Raw genomic sequence first — 20,535 nt, 5'->3', positions numbered from 1 at the left:
CTGGTAATTAAAGTCCTGGTTCAATTGATGGCCAAACTAAACTATACTTTTAGTATTTGGACTGCCCAAAGTAATCATTGTCTAAGAATCAAGGCTGGGCATGGTGGCACATGCCTGTAATCCCAGCACTTTGGGAGGCCGAGGTGGGCAGATCACGGGAACCAGGAGTTCAAGACCAGCCTGGCCAACACAGTGAAACTCCATCTCTACTAAAAAACAAAAATTAGCCAGATGTGGTGGCAGGCATCTGTAATCTCATCTACTCGGGAGGCTGAGGCAGGAGAATCGCTTGAGCCCAGAAGGCGGAGATTGCAGTGAGCCAAGATCATGCCACTGCACTACAGCTTGGGTGAGAGAGTGAGAAGACAAAAAAAAAAAAAAAGAATCGAAACTCCTGCCCTTCAGACTGAAGATGAACAAGTAACTCCTCACACTTCCCCCAAATCTTGGCCATAAGCCAAGAATGAACTCTAGGCCTTTACTCACCAATATCTGCAGGGAGGATGGCCACATAATAGAAAAATATTACTTATTACTTTCATAGGTAGGTAATATTATCCCCATTTCAGAGACAAGGAATGTGAAAGCCGGACAAATTTGGGGTACTCGTTTAGAATCAGTACAAGATAAGAGCAGCAAAGTTTGAGTGTTTGATATGGGGTGCAAATATGATTAAATATCCAGAGGCAGCTGAGATTCAAAAATAGTTCATCCATCACTGACTAACTGCACGATCAGGACAAGGTCCCTCATTTTCTCTACAACTTACTCCTTTCATTTGGAAATTATTCCTATGTTTGCTCCAAAAATTCATTAGTCTGTAGTAAACAAGTGTCTCTTTGTCCCCAGTACTGTCCTATCAATATGGTAACATTATACAAACAAGAGAGTAATTTAAGAAATTGACTGATAAGGCCAGGCGCGCTGGCTCACGCCTGTTATCCCAGCACTTTGGGAGACTGAAACGGGCGGATCACTTGAGCTCAGGAGTTTGAGACTAGCCTGGCCAACATGGTGAAACCACATCACCACTAAAAAATACAAAATTAGCCGGGTGTGGTGGCGCATGCCTGTAATCCCAGCTACTCAGAAGGCTGAGGCAGGAGAACTGCTTGAACCCAGGAGGTACAGGTTGCAGTGAGCCAAGATCGCACCATTGCACTCCAGCCTGGGCATCAAGAGTGCAACTCTGTCTCAAAAGGAAAAAAAAAAATACATTGACTGATATATACTAAAGACCTGACAACAGCTGGCCATTACTGTGCTGCAGCTACTAGTACTATTATACATGACTACAGGGCATCAATTAAGTTTAAAATTTTTTTTCTTCCCTTGACACTCATGTATTCAATATCCCCACTAAGCAGCTGGACTATACATAGATAGATAGATAGATAGATAGATAGATAGATAGATAGATAGATAGACAGATATAGATAGATACATAAAACATATATTATATCCCTAGTGTTTATCACACACCATGAAAATGTTGCTTTCATTTTCTTACCACGGAGTTATACCTTAAAAAAGACACAGTGAGGTTACAAGCACTGGGTGCAAACCAAGGCCAAATGCTTTTCAAAAGATGTGCATTCATAAGGGCAATGTCATCGTCCTTCTGGTTTGTACATCTAATATTTAGTCTATATACTAAATATTAAACTAAATATATAGTAAACATTACTATATTATACTAAATATAAAGTAAACATTACCATCCCTTTCTTTGGATTAAAATGAAACTGTTAAATTATTTATCAGCTTAGCACATATTTATGTTTTTGCAAGGGCACAAATACATTGCATTGCCAACAGTTGAGAAGCACCAGCTAAAACCTTCAGAGTGTGCAGTAGCTCAACAGGAAATACATCCTTTTCTGGTTGAAATATTTTTACCATGATGTTTTGACAAAACAACGAGCAATTACAATGATGACATATACTTATATTTCAGCTAGAATTACACACAAATCTACAAACCAAAACAGGAATAAAAACAAGTAGAAGCTCTGGCTGTACACAGGCACAACAAAACATTTGGGGTATCTACTTGAAAACAGATACTTTAATATATTAACTCTGCCCTGCAATGTTTACTCACGGCCTCTCTCCCTCATTCTCATTGCCAGTCCCAGGTACTCCAGACTCCTCGTCAATTGCTTCGGTCAGAATAGGAACAGACTACTTGCTCCTTAGTAGGGATAATGTTAGGTTGAACTCAAGTTTTGACTTTTACAACGAGACATAGGCGCAAGCTCATTTCCTTTTGTGGTTTCATACTTGACAGAAATTCACCAGAAACAACTAACTCAAGAACTAGAAACCAATCTATGTCCCCCTTAGAGTTACATCCTGGCACCTTGATCAAACCCATGACTAAACTCTCAATGGTTTAAATAATATTTTTCAGAGAGAAGTGTTAATAATATGAGATAAGTATGCTTTAGCTTCAAGCATTAAGACACTTCAACATGGAAAGATTCTAAAATCACTATGTATTCCGTTTGCTGTTTCTTTTTAACTTCTTAGTCTACTCACAGGTGCAGGGTATTAATCTATTTACAGCATATCGCATGATCAACATCAGCTTTCGAAATATATTTTCAGACAGCTGTCTAGATACATCTAAGTCTGAAGAACAATTTTACAACACATGAATGACTAACTTAGCAATTAATAATGACAATAATTCCATGACATTTTTATGAAATGGTTTTCCTAAATCAAAAAGTATTGCATAACCATAATCTTCTTAACCTCCAAAATATTCAAAATCTTGTCATTATTGCCCTAACATCTTAACTATAAACAACACATCATGAACACTTAGCTACTGTAGACGTGGAGATATAAAGAAATGGCCTTTGTATATCAAAGTCCTCATATTCTTGTAATGAGCTCACAAACATTAAAAAGAATAATAATACAATGCCACATTATGGCACAACCAAAAGAGAAATGAGAGTTCAGAGGACCAAGAACATACTGAGGGCCGAGAATTTCATAAATGACATTGCAGGGGTTGCAGGATGTAAAAGAAAACAGGTTAGAAAATTAGAAGGGAAGGACAGGTGTGGTGGCTCACGTCTGTCACCCCAGCACTTTGGGAGGCTGAGGCGGGTGGCTCACCTGAGGTCGGGAATTCAAGACCAGCCTGACCAACATGGAGAAACCCCTTCTCTACTAAAAATGCAAAATTAGCAGGATCTGGTGGTGCATGCCTATAATCCCAGCTACTCGGGAGGCTGAGGCAGGAAAACGGCTTGAACCTGGGAGGCAGAGTTTGCGGTGAGCCGAGATCATGCCATTGCACTCCAGCCTGGGCAGTAAGAGTGAAGCTCCGTATCAAAAAAATAAAAAACAAAAGAAGAAGAAGAAGAAGAAGAAGAGGAAAATTAGAAGGGAAGAAACAATGTCGGCAGGAAGAGTGGCATAATTCAGGTCTTTGGGGAGGGAAGTTAATGGCAGGTTTGAAGCAAATAGGATCCAATCTCTAAAATATCTCTCTGAAGGCTTCATAGGCATCATTTAGCTAAAGCAATATATCTGGTCTAATCCAATTCATCCAACATGCTAAAAAATATTAAGAGAGCAGGTAGTGCTAGACTTTTCTTAAAATTAAGAAAAACAGATGAATGGGCTCACAAAGGTAACTGAAGGTTGCTGTGATAATTTCCCACAATTTTTCCCACCAAATATCTTTCATTTTGATACATCATGATAAAGTCTTTACATTGCAAAATTGTAGGATGACTTACTGTATGGTAAGGTATTGCTTTCAGTTTGAAGAATGCAGAAATGAATCAAGCGTTGTGATGAACATTACTACCCTCTATGAGTAGCTCCATGTAAATTTCTCATTGTGTTCACTGAAAAAATGAAGCTTTGTGAAAGTAGCTAAATTCATTTTGAACTCAAACCATTAACATGTTGGTGAAAGCCATCTCTTATATGTGTCCTCCTTTTTAAAAAGTATATATTCATAGGAAACTGCTCACACATCTACCATGTGTGCTCCAGAGCTTTCTGTTAGTCCATGGACTGAGAAAAACCTGGGTTTTCACCTAAATATACAGAGAGAAATTTTCCTGAAAACACACTTCTTGTTAATATCACATAAATCAAGAGGCTCTGAGCCTCTTAAATTCTGTTTAATGGTTCCTGAAGGATGAGGATAAGCATCCCTAAGTTAGAGAAAATGTGGAGGATGGGAGACAAAAGAGATCCCAGGGTAGTACAATTGGCAGGGACATAAGAGTAGGGACGTAAGAGTCCCCTCTCAACAGCCCCTTCCTCAGTCTTCCCACAGCAGCTTCTTCCAGCCAGGCCCTCTGCCCAGCTGCCACCTTGTCAGCGTGATCATTTGCTTCCTCCCCTCAATCTATCTCCTCCACTCCCCTTCTCAAAACTCAATTCAAAATTTATCCATCTCAAGAAACATTTCCTTTATTCTTTGCCATCCACAGTAACCTTAGCTTGCTTACATCTTTATACAGTTTTTTTTCTGTGTGTATGTGTGTGTGTGTGTGTGTGTGTGTGATGGAGTTTTGCTCTTGTCGCCCAGGATGGAGTGCAATGGCGCGATCTCAGCTCACTGCAACCTCCAGCTCCCGGGTTCAAGCGATTCTCCTGCCTCAGCCTACCAAGTAGCTGGGATTACAGGCGCCCACCACCATGCACGGCTAATTTTTGTATTTTTAGTAGAGATGGCGTTTCACCTTGTTGGCCAGGCTGGTCTTGAACTCCTGACCTCAGGTGATCCACCCGCCTTAGCCTCCCAAAGTGCTGGGAGGACAGACATGAGCCACCGCACCTGGGTCCTTTATACAGTTTTATACATTGTTTTGACCTGTTTATGCCTGGTTTTCTTCTTAACCATACACATTCTCCTAGACTGATTTTAGTCTCAGATCAAGTTTAAACTTGATGGTAGGGACATTTATTACAGTTTGTTAACATCACAATAATTAAGATGACTGATCCATTTAACAGAGATACATCACAGCCTATTCTGTGCCAGGCAGGGGCATCTGGGGTACAGAAGTAACAACACAGACAAGGCACCACTTTCTGAAGAGCATAACCTCAAGGCATTTGGGTCTGTTCATTATGAGCCTTTGAATCTGTTATTCCTCTTTGCCTAGGATGTCTTTCTTTCCCTTTCATTTCCAACTCAAAGTCAATCTGGAATCTTTTTTAAGATGTTGTGCACATAGAAGGTATTTAATAAATGAATAAAGTATGACTAAAAATAAATGAATATTAACTACCAGGAAACAACTACAGTAAATTAAGAGTGATAATAAATATTCCCTGTACAAAGCCAGCTCCACAGTATTAGCTAATATTACAAATGCAACAACAGTTTTTCATGTTTCAAGTATATCCACCCAGCAAAATCACAAATGTGAACCATAACATGGTGCTTTCTCTTAAGAATATTATGCCAGCCAGCGAAAGTGAAAGGAAAAGAATCTAGTTTAAGTTGTTCTAAAATGTGGCAAAATATAAATATATTCATCTGAAATGTTCTGGTAGTAACCACAGTGTTCTTCCTTTGTCCATACTAAGAATGATGGGATGGGTCCACATGTGGGTTAAGCCATGTGACATTCAAATTCATCTCCCAGTTTTCCATCATCAAGATAATTCCATTTTTAGAACTTGTCTTACCTGGTGGCATAGTTCTTCCCACTGCCTTTGCAGAAGCTCTATGCGTTCATTAAGAATGGAGACATCATCAGCACTGATGTAGGCAGAGAGGGTGTCCTTCAGCAGGGTCAACTGGGTCAAGTCATCTGTCCAGCTCCCAATTGCATTTTCTAATTCCTAAATTAAAAAAAAAAAACAAAAAACTTGAATACCCATGGACATCTCTTGCCAATGATTTCTGAAGTGTTTTTGAATCCCCTCTTGATAGAATCTCCTTTGTATAGCCTTCAATTTAAATATATAACTTGGGATCTGGAGGCATATCATGGTGATATTACAGATTTGGTTCCAGACTGCCGAAATAAAGTATATATCACAATAAAGTGAATCACAAATGTTTTGGTTTCCCAGTACATATAAAAGTTATATTTACACTATACTATTGTGGATAAAATGTGCAATAGCATATGTCTAAAAAAAAACAATCTGCATACCTTAATTTAAAAATACTTTATTTCTAAAAAATGCTAATGATCATCTTAGGCCTCAGCAAGTCATAATCTTGCTGGTAGAAGGTCTTGACTCAATATGAAAGGCTGTTGACTGATCCAGTGGTGATTGATGAAGTCTGGGGTGGCTGTGGCAATTTCTTAAAATAAGACAAGGAAGTTTAAGCAGCATCAATGACTCTTTCTTTTACAAAAGGTTTCTTTGTAGCATGTGATGCTGTTTGAGAGCATTGTACTCACAGAACTTTTTTCAAAATTTGAGTCATCCTCTCAAACCCTACTGCTACTTTATCAACTAAGTTTATGTAATACTTGAAATCCTTTGTTGTCATTTCAACAATATCCACAGAATTTTTACCAGGAGTAGATTCCATTTCAAGAAGCCACTTTCTTGTTGACGGCCATACCACCCTAACTGTGCCCAATCTCATCTGATCTTGGAAGAAACCACTTTTTTTATTGATCCATAAGAAGCAACTCCTTATCCACTCAAGTTTTATCATGAGATTGCAGAAACTCAATCACATCTTCAGGTTCCATTTCCAATTCTAGTTCTCTTGCTGTTTCCACCCCATCTGGAGTTACTCCCTCCCCCACTGAAGTCTTGAACCCCCTCAAAGTCATCCACGACAGCTGGAATCAACTTCTTCCAAACTCCTGTTAATGTTGACATTTTGACCTCCTCCCATGAATCATGAATGTTGCTTTTGTAAAAAAAAAAAAATTGTTTTTAATTTTTGTGGATATACAGTAGGTGTATATATTTATGGGGTATACAAGATATTTTAATAGACGATGTGTAAAAATCACAGCAAGGTAAATACGGTATTCATCACCTCAAGCATTTATCCTTTGTGTTACAAACAATCCAATTATACTCTTTTATTTATTTAAAAATGTATGATTAAACTATTATTGGATATATTCACCATGTTGTTCTATCAAATACTAGATCTTATCCTTTCTATTTTTGGTAACCATTAACCATCCTCGTCACCCCTGCAGCCCTCAGGTACCCTCCCAAGCTCTGGGAACCATCTTTCTACTCTCTATCTCCATGAGTTCAGCTGTTTTAATTTTGAACTCCCACACATTAAGTGGAAAACATGTTGAATTACAGTGGCGAAAGTGGACATCCTGTTGTGTTCCAGATCTTAGAGTATTCAGTATTCAATCTTGGCAGGTTGTATGTGTCTAGGAAATCATCTGTTTCTTCTTGGTTTTCCAATTTATTGGCACATAGTTGCTCATAATAGCCTCTAATGATCCTTTAAATTTCTGCGGTATTGGTTGCAATGTCTCCTTTTTCATCTTATTCAGTATGATGCTAGCTGTGGGTCTGCCATATATGGCTTTTACTATGTTGACTTATGCTTCTTCTATGCTCAGTTTTTTAAGGGTTTTTATCAGGAAACGTTGAATTTTATCAAATGCTTTTCAGCATCAATAGAAATGATCATATAACTTTTGTCTTTCACTCTGTTGATCTGATGTACACACTGATTGGTTTGAAAATGTTCAACCATCATTGCATCCCTGGGATAAATTCTACTTGGTCACGATAAATGATCTCTTTAAAGCACAGTTAAATTCAGTTTGTCAGTATTTTAATGAACATTTTTACATCAATGTTCATCAGATATATTGTTCTATAATTTTTTTCTTCTTTTTTTTTTTGATGTGTCTTTGTCTGGTTTTGTTATCAGGGTAACAGCCTCGTAGAATGAATTCAGAAGTATTCCCTCCTCCTCTATTTTTCAGAATAGATTGAGTAGGATTGGTATTAATTCTTCTTTAAATGTTTGGTAAAATTCAGCAGTGAAGCCATCAGGTCCTGGGCTTCTTTGCTGGGAGACTTTGTATTACGGCTTCAATCTTGTTACTTGCTATTGGTCTGCTTTTGGATTTCTTCATGGTTCAATCTTGGCAGGTTGTATGTGTCTAGGAAATCATCCATTTCGTCTCGGTTTTCCAATTTATTGGCATATAGCTGCTCACAATAGCGCTAATGATCCTTTAAATTTCTGCGGTATTGGTTGCAATGTCTCCTTTTTCATTTAGATCTTCTCTTTTCTTCTTAGTCTGGCTAATGGTTTGTCAATTTTGTTTATCTTTTCAAAAAATAAACTTTGCATTTTGTTGATCTTTTGTATTGTTTTCTTCATTTCCATTTCATTTACTTCTGCTTTAAGCTCTGTTATTTCTTCTACTAACTTTGAGTTTGGTTTGCTCTTGCTTTTTTAATTCTTTAAGATGCATTGTTAGGTTGTTTATTTGAAGTTTTTCTTTTTTGATGTAGGTGTTTGAATCTATAAACTTCCATCTCAGTACTGCTTTCACTTTATCCCGTAGGTTTTGGTATATTGTGTTCCATTATCATTTGTTTCAAGACATTTTTCTATTTCCTTTTTAATCTCTTCATTTACTCACTAGTCATTCAGAAACATATTGTTTAACTTCTATGTGTTTGTATAGTTTCCAAAATTCCTTTTGCTATTGATTTCTAACTTCATTTATTATGATCAGAGAAGATACTTGATACAGTTTCACTTTTGTTGGAATGTTTTAAGACTTGTTTTGTGACCTAACATATGGTCTATCCTTGAGAATGATCCATGTGCTGGGGAGAAGAATGTGTATTTTGTAGCTGTTAGATGAATGTTCTGTAAATATCTATTAGGTACATTTGGTCTTTAGTGCAGATTAACTCTAGTGTTTTTTTTGTTGATTTTCTGTCTGGATACTCTGTCCAATGTTAAAAGTAGGGTGTTGAAGACTGCAGCTATTATTGTATTTGGGTCTATGTCTCTCTTTAGCTCCAATAATATTTGCTTTAGATATCTGGATACATGAGTGTGTATAGTGACAGAAACCCAAGGAAAAAAAGTAAATGTATATTATTATTATTATTTGAGACACAGTCTCACTCTGTCACCCAGGCTGGAGTGCAGTGGTGTGATCTTGGCTCATTGTAATGTCCACCTCCCTGATTCAAGCAATTCTCCCTCTTCAGCCTCCCAAGTAGCTGGAACTGCAGGAGTGCACCACCATAACTGACTAATTTTTTTGTATTTTTAGTAGAGATGGGGTTTCACCATGTTGACCAGGCTGGTCTCGAACATATAAATGTATATTATATATTTATCTGGGTGGTCCAGTGTTGGGTGTATATATATTTACAAATGTTATAACCTCTGCTATATCCTCTGGTTGAATTAACCTCTTTTTCATCATATAATGACCTTCTTTGTGTCTTTTTATAGTTTTTGTCCTGAAACCGATTTTGTCTGATTGAAGTATAGCTATTCCTGCCCTTTTTGCTTTCCATTTGCATAGAATATCTTTTTCCATCCCTTTATTTTCAGTCTATGGGTGTCTTTATAGATGAAGTGTGCTTCCTGTAGGCAACAGGTCATTGGGTCTTATGATTTTTAATTCATTCAGTTACTCAATGTCTTCTGAGTTTTGTTCATTTATACTAAATGCTGTTATTGATAAGTAAGGACTTACTACTGCCATTTTATTATTTGTTTTTTCTGGTTGTTTATATGGTCTTCTCTCCCTTCTTTCCTTCCTGTCTTCCTTTCAATGAAAGTGATTTCACTGTTGGTATGTTTTAATTTTTTGCTTTTTATTTTTTGTGTATCCACTGAATGTTTTCAGATTTGAGGTTACCATGATGCTTTCAAATAATATCCTAATACACATTATTTTAAACTGATGACAACTTAATACTGATTGCACAAATCAGCAAACTAACAAATAAGCAAAATGGAAATGAGTAAAAACTCTTACACTTTAATTTTGTCAGCTCACTGCAACCTTTGCCTCCCAGATTCAAGCAATTCTCGTGCTTCAGCCTCCTGAGTAGCTGGGACTAGAGGCACATGCCATTCCACCTGGTTAATTTTTGTAACTTTATTAGAGACAGGGTTTCACCATGTTGACCAGGCTGGTCTCAAACTCCTGGCCTCAAGTGTTCCCCCCACCTTGGCTTTCTAAAGTGCTGGGATTACAGGTGTGAGCCACTATGCCCAGCCATGTTGTTTCTTATTTATATCTTATCATACTTGTCTATATATTGAAAAGTTGTCATAGTTATTATTGATCAGCTCATCTTTTCATCTTTCTACTTAAGATATAGTTTATACAGGCCGGGTGCAGTGGCTCATGCCTGTAATCCCAACACTCTGGGAGGCCGAGGGGGGTGGATCGTGAGGTCAGTAGATGGAGACCATTCTGGCTAACACGGTGAAACCCTGTCTGTACTAAAAAAATACAAAAAATTAGCCAGGCGTGGTGGCAGGTGGCTGTAGTCCCAGCTACTTGGGAGGCTGAGGCAGGAGAATGGTGTGAACCTGGGAGGCGGAGCTTGCAGTGAGCCAAGATCGCGCCACTGCACTCCAGCCTGGGTGGCAGAGTGAGACTCTGTTTCAAAAAAAAAAGATATAGTTTATACAACACAATTGCAATGTTATAATATTCTGTGCTTTTCTGTGTGTTTACTATTACCAGTGAGTTCTCACCTTCACATGCTTTCCTATTGCTCATTAACATTCTTTTCTTTCAGATTGAAAAACTCCCTTTAGTATTTCTTGTAGGTCAGGTCTGATGTTAATGAAATCCCTTAGCTTTTGTTTGTTTGAAAAAGTCTATTTCTCCTTCATGATTGAAAGATGTTTTCACTGGGTATACTATTCTAGGGTAAAAGGTTTTTTTCTTCAGCACCTTAAAAATGTCACTTCACTTTCTCCTGTTCAGTAAGGTTTCCACTGAAGAGGCTGCTGCCAGATGTACTGAAGCTCCATTTTATGTTGTTTCTTTTCTCTTGCTGTTTTTAGGATCCTTCTTTATTTTTGACCTTTGAGAGTTTAATTATTAAATGTCTTGAGGTAATCTTCTTCGGGTTAAATCTACTTGGTGTTCTATAACCTTCTTGTACTTGGATATTGACATCTTTCCCTAGGTTTGGCTAGTTCTCTGTTATCCCTTTGAATGAACTTTTTATCCCCATCTCTCTTTCTACCTCCTTTTGAAGGCCAATAAGTCTTAGATTTGCCCTTTTGAGGCTATTTTCTAGATCCCATAGGCATATTTCATTGTTTTTTATTCTTCTTCATTTGTCTCCTCTGACTGTGTAGCTTCCTTCAGGCTCATGAATTCTTTCCTCTGCTTGATCAATTCTGCTATTAAGAGGCTCTGATGCATTCTTCAGCATGTCAATTACCTTTTTCAACTTCAGAATGTCTGCTTGATTCCTTTTAATTATTTCAATTTCTTTGTTAAATTTATCTGATATGAGTCTGAATTCATTCTGTGTTATCTTACACAGCTCTGTCACCCAGGCCGGAGCGCAGTGGTGCAATCTCAGCTCACTGCAACCTCCACCTCCTGGGTTCAAACAATTCTCATGCTTCAGTCTCCTGAGCAGCTTGGATTACACACATGTGCCACCATGCCTGGCTAATTTTTGTATTTTTAGTAGAGACAGGGTTTCTACATGTTGGCCGGGCTGGTCTCAAAGTCCTGACCTCAGGTGATCCACCCACCTCGGCCTCCCAAAGTTCTGGGATTACAGGTGTGAGCCACTGCACCCAGCCCAAAAGAGTTATTTCGAATTATCTCTCTGAAAGGTCGCATATACCTGTCTCTCCAGGATTGGTCCCTGGTATCTTATTTATTGGTGTTTGTTGGGTTAGGTCATGTTTTCCTGGATGGTCTTGACGCTTGCAGATGTTTGCTGGTGTCTTGGTATTGAATAATTAGGTATTTATTGTAGTTGTAGTCATGACTTGTTTATATTTACCCTTCTTGGGAAGGTTTTCCAGGTATTCCAAGGAACTTGGGTGTTGTGATCTAAGTTCTTAGTCACTGCAATCAAATCTGCATTAGGGGCCACTCCAAGCCCACTAACACTGTGGTTCTTGCAGACTGATAGAGGAACTACCTTGGTGGTCTTGGATAAGACCTGGAAGAATTATCTAGATTACCAGGCAGAGATTCTTGTTCTCTTTTCTTATTTTCTCCCAAACAGGCTATTCTCTTTTTCTGTGCTGAATTGCCTGGTGCTGTGGGGAGGAGAGTTACAAGTATCCCTGTGGATCCTCTACCACTACTGGGACTGTACTGGGTTAGGCCTGAAGCCAGCACAGCACTGGATCTCTCCCAAGGCCCCCTGTAACCACTACTTGGCTACTGCCTATGTTTGCTCAATGTCCTAGAACTCTACAATCAGCAGGTGACGAAGCCACACAGGCTTGTGTTCTTTTCAGGGCAGTGAGCTCCCCCTGGCCCCAGGTGGTCCAGCGATGCCAGGGCTTGGAGTTGGAAACCTTAGAAATCTACGTGGTACTCTGTTCTACTGTGGAAAAGCTGGTACCAAAACCATAAGAAAAAGTCCTTTCCACTCTTCCCTTCCCTGTCCCAGGCTGAGAAGTCCCTCCCCACGTCCACCGCCACAAGAGAACCATGCGAATGCTGCCAGGCCATTGCTGATGTTTACATTAGGCCCAAGGGCTCTTCAACTCAGCTTGTGGTAAATGCTGCCAGGCCTGGAACTTACCCTTCAGGGCAGTGGGCTCCCCTCTGGCCCAAGGTAGATTCAGAAATGCCACTGGAGAGCCAAGGCCTGGAATTGAGCACCCCTGGGGCCTCTTTGGTGCTCTTCCCTATTGTTGCTATGCTGGTTCCTAAGTTACAAGACAAAGTCCCTTTTGTTCTTGCCTCCTTTTTCATAAGCAGAAGAGGACTCTCCTTATAGCCACCACAGCTGTGAATGTGCTAGGTCATACCTGAAGCCAGCATGTCTCTGAATCTGACCCAAGGCCCATAGTGTGTACTACCTGGTTACACTGCTGATTATTCAGGGCCCATGGGCTCTTTAGTCAGCTGGTGATGGGTCCTGCCATGACTAGCTCCTTTCCTTCAATGCAGCAGGCTCTCTTCTGGCCAAGGGTGTGTCTAGTTATGTCTGGAAACCAGGGCATGGAATTATGCCTTCATGACTCTGCCTAGTGCCCTTTCTTACTGTAATTGAGTTGGTATCCAAGTTGCAAAACAAAGTCCTCTTTACTCTTTCCTCTTTTCTCAAGCAGAAGGAAGGGGTATCTTTTGGAGCTGCAAGCTGTGTTGCCTGGGGTTGGGGGAGGATTGGCACAACTCTTTTAGCTGTCTTGCTGGTGTGTCACTGGGTCATGTGCCCCCAAGTCCACTGGCTCCAAGCGCAGTTCAGCATTGGGCCCCGCCTAGGAGTGTAGTACTTGTGGCCTAAACAGCCTTTCAAATTTATGTAGGACCCCAGAGCATTTTAGTCCATGGTGGCAAGTGGTTGTCAAAACTCAGATTCTGTCAGCTGGGATGGGAGCTTCCCGTTTGGCTAGGTCTTGTCTAAATGCTCCCTCCATGGGCATCAGCTGAGTTCTGCCTGGTGTTGGCAGCACTGAGCTCCAATGCAATGCAGAGCAATTGCTGGGCTCTCCCTCCTTGACATGCACAGATTCTCTCTCTGTGCCGTGTGGCTGTCGCTGGGGCATAGAAAAGAAGAAGTGATGTGGGCAACTCAAAGCTGTGTTTCCTACCCTCTTCATTGCCTCTTTCTGCAGTACGAAGTTAAAACCAGGTAATGTGATTACTCACCTGATTTTTTATTCTTATGAAGGCACTTTCTTATATAGGTAGTTGTTACATTTGGTGGTCCTGCAGGGAGAACAATCAGTAGAGAACTCTATTTGGCCATTTTGTTCTGCTTCCTCAGGTCAAATCATGGATGTTCTTATTGCCATCTGAAATGATGAATCCTTTCTACGGGGCTCTCCATTTACTTTGCCCAGATCCATCACAGGAATCACTATCTATGGCAGTTATAGCCTCACAAAGTGTATTTCTTAAATAATAAGACTTGGAAGTTGAAATTATTCCTTGATCCATGGGTTACAGGATAGATACAGTGCTTAGCAGGCATGAAAACAACATTAGTCTTGTACATCTCCATCTCCATCAGATATCTAGGGAGACTATGTGCATTATCAAGAAGTGGTAATACTTTGAAAGAAAGCCTTTCTTTTCTGAGCAGTGGGTCTCAAAAGTGGGCTTAAAATTTTGGTGAAAACTGTACTATAAACAGATATGATGCCCTTGGAGTTTTGTTGTTCTATTTATAGAGCACAGGCAGATTTAGCATAATTTTTTTTTTTTTTTTTTTGGGACGGAGTCTTGCTCTGTCGCCCAGGCTGGAGTGCAATGGCCGGATCTCAGCTCACTGCAAGCTCCACCTCCCAGGTTTACGCCATTCTCCTGCCTCAGCCTCCCGAGTAGCTGGGATTACAGGTGCCCGCCACCTCGCCCAGATAGTTTTTTTGTATTTTTTTAGTAGAGAGATTTAGCATAATTCTTAAAGGCCTTAGGATTTTCAGAATGGTAAATGAACACTGACTTTAACTTTAAGTCACTCAGCTCCATTTGCCCCTAAGAAGAGAGTCAGCCTTTTCTCTGAAGCTTTTGAGCCAGGTATTGACTTCTTTTAAGCTATAAAAGTTCTCAATGGCATCTTCTTCCAGCATAGGGCTGTTTGATCTACCTCCAGCCTGGGCAACAAGAGCAAAACTCTGTCAGGAAGGGGAGAGGAGGGGAGGGGAGGGGAGAAGGAAGGAAGGATAAAAGGAAAGACGTAAAGAAAGAGGGAAGGAAGGAAACAGGAAGAAACGAAAGGAGAGAGGGAGGGAGAGTAGCCACCTCCCTCAATGATCTTAGCTAGATCTTCTGCATAACTTACTGCAGCTTCTACATCAGCACTTGCTGCTTTACCTTGCACTTTTATGTTACAGAGATGGTTTCTTTCCTTAAAACTCATGAACCAACCTCTGCTCACTTCCAACTTCTCTTCTGCAGTTACTTCTCCTCTCTCAGCCTTCACATAGTTAAAGGGAGTTAGGACCTTGCACCGGGTTAGGCTTTGGCTTAAGGGAATGTTGTGGCTGGTTGGATCTTCTATTCAGACCACTCAAAGTTTCTCTGTACCAGCAATAAGGACGTTTTGCTTTCTTCTCATCCATGCATTTACTGGAGTATCACTTTTCATTTCCTTTCAGAACTTTTCCTTTGCATTCACAACCTGGCTGTTTGGCACAAGAGGCCTAGCTTTTGGGTTATTCCAGCTTTTGACATGTCTTCCTCACTAAGCTTAGTCATTTCTAGCTTTTGATTTAAAGTGAGAGACATGAGATTTTTTTCAATTGAACACTTAGAGGCCACTGTATTAATTGGCCTGATTTCAATATTGCTGTGTCTCAGCAAATAAGGAGGCCAGAGGAGAAGGAGAGAGATTGGGAACATTGTTGGTGGAGCAATCAGAACACATGCTACATTTATGAATTAAGTTTGCTGACTTCTATGGGCATAGTGTGTGGTGCCACTAATTACAATATTATCATCAGAGATCGCAGTGATTGTAGATCACTATAACAAATGTAACAGTAAAGAAAAAGTTTGGAATATTGTGAGAATTACCAAAATTATGCAGACATAGGAAGAAAGCATATGCTGTTGGAAAAAATGGTGCTGGTAGACTTGTTCTATGCAGCATTGCCACAACCTTCAATTTGTAAAAAAAAACAAAAACAAAAAAAACCCGAGAAACAAAAAGCAAAACATAGTGTCTGTGAAACACACTAAAACAAAGTTCAATAGAATGAGGTTTGCCCGTATTTCGTTTGCTTTCACATAATCTGAGAAATTGCAAGTCCTTCTGATAAAGTACGATTGCTTGAAGAATCTTTCTGCCATCTACTTATCATTTTATTGATTAAAAAAATTTTTTTTCCTAAATTGAAGTTTAATCACTGCATTGATTTTCTTTACTTTAGACTGACTTCATAAACCTCCATCTTATCCTTTCTTATTGTCCTGAATTGCTGATCACACTGATGAAATATTTTTAAAAACAGACACCTAAATTTAACTTTCATTTTCAAACACTATAGAGTTGCTACATTCTGTGATCTATACTTATAATGTAATAGTTGAGAAGATCTGTTGCTGTTACTACTCAATTTAAAACAATGCACTGAATGCATTTTCTGCAGGATCAGACATTTCGTTAAGTCACTAAAAAAAAGATTATGTACCCCGTCTTTTAGGGGAATGATTTAAAAAAAAAAATTCATATAGCAATATTTGAATGAGTTGACAATAGTTCTTACAATATTTTGACCAATTACCAGTTTTGCAATTTGTATAACCAGCTGTTGTTTTTAGATTCCAGCTAGTTTGGTGTATAAATAGAGTATTTCACATGCCTTTTCCCCTCCCTTTATGTGTCTTTACACGGTAGAAAGGTTTCCAAAGGCAATGGCAATTAGTGGTGCTGTCTGAGGCTAACTTCCCAGGCAATTTAGGCAAACAAGATTTTAGCCTGAATTTTCCAGGTAATTGCCTTGTTTTGCTGCTAAGGGCAGTTTGGGGAAGAGTAGCAGGATTAGACTAAAATACATTTTTTAAATCCACACACTCAATAGCAGCATGTGTTTGTAACTGTCATGTATTTTGGGAGATAAAAAAATGATGCCCCATGGCAACAGTATTTGGCTGAAAGACCAAACCATCTAGGTTAATTAAATATGCAACATTTCTGCTAATATTCCTAAACATATTCAATTGTTACACCACTGGAAAGGTTTTCCATTTTTCACACCAATTTCTACCCCCCCAACTCGAGCATCAGATTTGTATATGGATTTAAAAAAAAAATACATAATAACACCACCACCAAAAACCAACTGTTTCAGATGCACAGTATACCAACCCATTAAATAAGTCAGTATGGCAAAAATATAGCCTGTAGATACAGGCAACCCAGATATTTATTGACTTTGAAAAGTTATTAAATTTCCAGAAGCCTCAGTCTTCCCATCTGAAAAGGGGCAATAATAAATATTTTCATGAGCTGGTGTTAATGCCAACTGAGATAACATCAATATAGTCACAGCCCCTCATAAATGCCCATTCCTGCTTTGCAGAAGTTTTCTTTAATTATTTTATTTTATTTTATTTTTTCAGAGACAGGGTCTCACTCTGTCAGTCACGCTGGATGCAGTGGTGTGATCATAGCTCACTGCAGCCTCAAACTCCTAAGTGATCCTCCTGCCTCAGCCTCCCCAGTAGCTAGGACTACAGGCAAGCAGCACCACTCTGGTTAATTTTTAAATTTCTTTAGATATGGGGTCTTGCTATATTGCCCAGGCTGATCTTGAACTTCTGGTTTCAAATGATCTGTTTGCCTTGGCTTCCCAAAGTGCTGGGATTACAGGCATGATCCACCACACCTGGCTTCTTTAATTATTTTTAATAAATTTATAATCACAGGTTTAAAATGCACTTTTTAATCTTTGTAACCATTGCATACTTCTTAATGTAACAGCTCATGATAGTACTTCTTTCACTTTCTATCCGTGATGTAAAATATATTACCTTTTAATTTTCCTTAATTTGCCTTTTTCAAGTTTCAAATAATATCCTTAGATTTTACAACTGACGAAAAAATTCTTATAGCTGCACTTTTCATGATTTCTAGACCTCTTTAACAATTATCATCTCTTAAATGCTTGGGATTTCTTTGCCAAAGCGAAGCAGAGAATTTCTAATTGAAACCCAAGTCATTTCAGTATACGCGAATTTTTAACAGAATTACCCTAGAGCAATAATTTGCAAATGACTGGGGAACATAAGGGCACTTTTAATTTGAAAGAAAAACCTTTTTAAAGGTACTTTTGATAGGATCAGCCTATTGCTCAGCAAAGAACTGCTGTTTAGGCATTTCACTTGGCTACAAAGATGTGAAAGGCATGAATCTTGTGTTGGTCTCTGAGAGCTCATAATCCAGGGAGTGGTCTGTATTATTAGCTACTGACTTGCTTTCAAGTACCATTTGAGGTGTTGATCATAATCTTTAAGTACTTAGAACCCTGAGCAATTTAAGGATTGTGTGTCTCTATACAGTCACTGAGATAAGCTATTTTTCCCCCTTTTCTTGCATAATGGTCTGGAGGGCAGGGTGTATTCCTTGGAGGGCTGCTGTCTGCAGATTTTCCAGGCTGTTGATCCTTTTTTTCTCCCTTCTTGTAGACTAGATTCTTCTGGTAGAATGACTCTCCAGTGTGGATGCTTTTAAAAGATGACTTTATTGCTCTTGACTCAGCTTTTAAATATATTTTAATGTGTTTTAAACTTTCATTTGCTTCCTTGGAGTAATCCATAAACTAGTCTATAATTTCAAGAACTGCAATAAATCAGCCATACAAGGTTCACCTGAGTTGCCTGCCCTTATGTCATACACTAGGATCTTGTATCTGCATGTAGGCAACCTAGGAGTTTGACTGGAATATAGCCTCAAAGACATTATTTCAGCAGAGGCACACAGATAGATGACAGTGCAAATCGCAGTTCAGTAATTTACCTTGCAACGCATTTGTTCTGCATGGAGCTCTTCGTGGTGATCTGGTAGACACTGGGAAAGCTTCTTTTTGAAAGTTCGTAGTTTCTCCAGGGAATCTGCTATTCCTTTCTCACATTTTTCCCAGTCCTATCATGTGAATAAAAACAAATAGCATAGATGTTTTTGATGTAGGAAGCTGGGGGAAAAAGAAAAGATACACTCTTCTTCATTCCCAGAGAAAGAATGAAAGTTACACAGATGGCTGGGTGTGGTGGCTCCCCCCTGTAATCCCAGCACTTTGGGAGGCCAAGGCGGGTGGATCACTTGAGGTCAGGAGTTTGTAACCAGCCTGGCCAACATGGTGAAACCCCATCTCTACTAAAAACACAAAAATTAGCCGGGCATGGTGGCAGGCTCCTATAATCCCAGCTACTTGGAAGGCTGAGGCAGGAGAATTGCTTGAACCCGGGAGGCAGAGGTTGCAGTGAGCCAATATCACGTCACTGAACTCCAGCCTGGGCGACAGAGTGAGACTCCGTCTCAAAAGAAAAAAAAGGAAGTTGCCCGATGAACAATATGAAGGTAGGCCCACACTCATTGCCAGGGAAGGCAACATGCTCTTGTCATCTGAAGAGCTGAGTTGAAAACTGACTCTGTTACTGATTATCTGGGTGGCTTTAAGCAGATAATGCTCTATGTTTCCATTTTCCCTATGAAAATGCAAAAAATACAAACTCTCCACATTTATTGGAGCCCAAAGGAAGCAATAAGTGTCAAGGCATCAAGCACAATGACCAGAATATTATAGGTACCCAAAAATGTTATCTGAATCCAAATCTATCTCTGCAGAGGTAGGACTATAATCTCAGTACCTTGTCTCTTTCTTAACTCCATCCATAACTGCACCCAATATCTACCCTTTCCCAAATGTACTATAAGGGATTAAAAAAAAAGAGGATATGGAATGTCTTATAGAGAGAGAAACACACACTACAAAAGCAAGGCATTTTTGACTGGTTTTATCTTGTTCATGCTGAAACATACACAGCAAAGGATTAAATGTGTAATACATAAAAACCCATATAAATTAAGATGTAGAAGAAGAGAGATAATGCACAATTTAAGAACTCTATATCTAATATGCAAAGTAGCGGTAAGTGCTCTGGAGAGGAATAGGCCAGGACAGATGGTAGAGATTAGCAGGATAGAATGAGGTAGATCTCTATGTACTGACAAAATAAAACATCTATTGTGTGCTTATGTTTTGAAAGGTTACACAGCAAACTGGTAACAATGGTTACCTCTCGAGAAGATAGGAGAATTTGGATGATATGATAAGGGAAATTTCATTTTTTACTCTGCATACTTCAATTATTACCTAATTTTTAAAAATCAGACACATGTAATTTTTTTGTAATAAAAAATTGAAATTTTAAAAAATGACAGGAACCAAAGCGGAGCTTGATTTTTTTTATAGCACCTTATCTACATATTAACTCATATCCGGTTTCTTAGTGCCAGTGAAAATTAAACTTAACTAAACAAGTCTCCTTCAGGTTGTCCAACACTGCCCGTTTGCCAAACTCTCCAATCCAGGCCTTTCCGCTCCCCACTCATCTCCCCAGTGGCCACTCCCTACACCATGAATTACAGAATTCCAAAGCAAGACAACTAGAATCATGGCTAGAATCATTTTTAGTTGTCAATATGGTGTCAAATCATGTTCCATCTTCCTTCACAATATCTCTTTCATTATCAGCAGTCTTTTCTTATCTGGATTCTTTCTACTTCTCTCCTGACACCTTAGTCTGAGCATAACAACCCGGAGGTGTTATTACCACAACTATCTTCTGGAAGCAGTGTTGACTAAAGCGCCTCCTTACTCAAAATATCTTTATTCAAAAAACTGAACTGAGAATTTGGCACAAGTCTCATTTCTCTTTA

General features: G+C 39.2%; 1 protein-coding gene across 1 annotated transcript in view; it reads right to left on the bottom strand.

Moving 5' to 3' along the window:
- The window catches only part of SYNE1 (spectrin repeat containing, nuclear envelope 1), a 543,966-nt gene that overhangs the window by 61,487 nt on the left and 461,944 nt on the right, over window positions 1–20,535 (bottom strand). The window contains 2 exon segments of the mRNA XM_011943785.1: window positions 5,677–5,832; window positions 18,613–18,738. Coding sequence (XP_011799175.1) covers window positions 5,677–5,832; window positions 18,613–18,738 — 282 coding nt within the window.

The sequence above is a fragment of the Colobus angolensis genome, unplaced genomic scaffold (genome assembly GCF_000951035.1).
Source record: "Colobus angolensis palliatus isolate OR3802 unplaced genomic scaffold, Cang.pa_1.0 Scaffold221, whole genome shotgun sequence".
Lineage (NCBI taxonomy): Eukaryota > Metazoa > Chordata > Mammalia > Primates > Cercopithecidae > Colobus > Colobus angolensis.
This window is presented reverse-complemented; position numbering and strand designations above follow the sequence as displayed.